We start from the raw sequence: 1,233 nt of genomic DNA on the forward strand, positions 1-1,233 counted from the left end.
TTGAAACGGACCCGTTCTAAAATAAACTCCACGCGTCGGTTCGGTAGGCTGGTCTCTGACGTGACAGCATGAGATTAACAGAGTCAGGTCAAGAGAGTAAACCATTGTCCGTCTGCTGGCAGGCGCTCTTGCTTTGTTTATTAGCGTCAGCATTTTATCGCCACACGCTGAAATGCGCCTGCTCTTCCTAGCCTGCTTAAGTCCTAAAACAGGGAACTGTACCACTGCCGAACGAATAAGGTACAGTAACATATTTGGTTAGCGAAACCAGGAAGTAATGTTGTCACAATCCTCCATTGATCATCACCTCTCACAGCACAGCTTATTCGAGTAGTTTTAATCCTGTAAGGCGATCATTTTTCAAGTGAAGCGATTTTTCAACCTGTAATGCGATATACATCACAATGTCACGTATTGCACTGCATAATGCACACGACGTTACACTGTTGTGAAGCTATAATCAGTTGGCGCTGTTACCAATAAGTACCATGTTTTTTTGTGTGGAATGTACTGTACCATGGTAATATCATCATGATATTATTTAAAATACCAGGCAAATTCCGTGTATATAGGCTATCAAAGTACCATAACCATCACTGTACCATGAGACCAAGAACAGCTCAGAGCCACTTATGAGATGCTGATATATAGTGTGATAAATAGTGTATAAGTGTGTGTGTGTTTGGGTTGCAGGAATCACATCGTGGCTGCAGGACACACTTGTGTACTGTGTGATACAAGACAGTTTAGCTCTGCCTCTGATGTCTCATCCCTGATGACGCAAGAGCCGCGGGTCGAGGCTGCGCTGGCCATTCATCTTTTCAAAGGAGGCAGGCTTCTTTTAGGTGGCAAGTCCCTCGGCCTCTTAAAATATACACACACATGTTGGTTTCACTATATTAGTGAGAACAGCTCATATAGATGCAACTGATTTTATGCAGAGTTTGTGTAGGCTACCACATAGTCTAAGCTGCCCACACACATACAGTACTGTACACACATCTGTCTCGTCTCATTAGTGTTACTATCCACATCTATCACACAATTTATGACTTTACTAGTGATAGAAACATTGGAAATACCCACTTGCACATTACACATTACGTTTTAGAGTAGGATTTTGTTTAGGGAAACATTTTTTATGGGATTAATTAATATTTGATATTTCATTGCTCATGCCAATTTCTGCCATATATATATATATATATATATATATATATATATATATATATA

At 40.2% G+C, this 1,233-nt stretch overlaps 1 protein-coding gene across 2 annotated transcripts in view; it reads left to right on the top strand.

Annotated features, from left to right (window-relative positions):
* Window positions 1-1,233, top strand: part of glt1d1 (glycosyltransferase 1 domain containing 1) — a 50,083-nt gene continuing 48,850 nt past the window's right edge. Inside the window, exons 1-2 of one of the 2 annotated variants that reach the window (XM_079896801.1) lie at window positions 1-240; window positions 694-848. In XM_079896801.1, the coding sequence (XP_079752927.1) occupies window positions 173-240; window positions 694-848 (223 nt within the window). In that variant the 5' untranslated portion in view covers window positions 1-172. The remainder of the gene's footprint in view (window positions 241-693; window positions 849-1,233) is intronic. The other variant, XM_079896802.1, reaches the window with a different exon arrangement.

This window comes from Squalius cephalus (genome assembly GCF_949319135.1).
Source record: "Squalius cephalus genome assembly, chromosome: 16".
Classification (NCBI taxonomy): Eukaryota; Metazoa; Chordata; class Actinopteri; order Cypriniformes; family Leuciscidae; genus Squalius; species Squalius cephalus.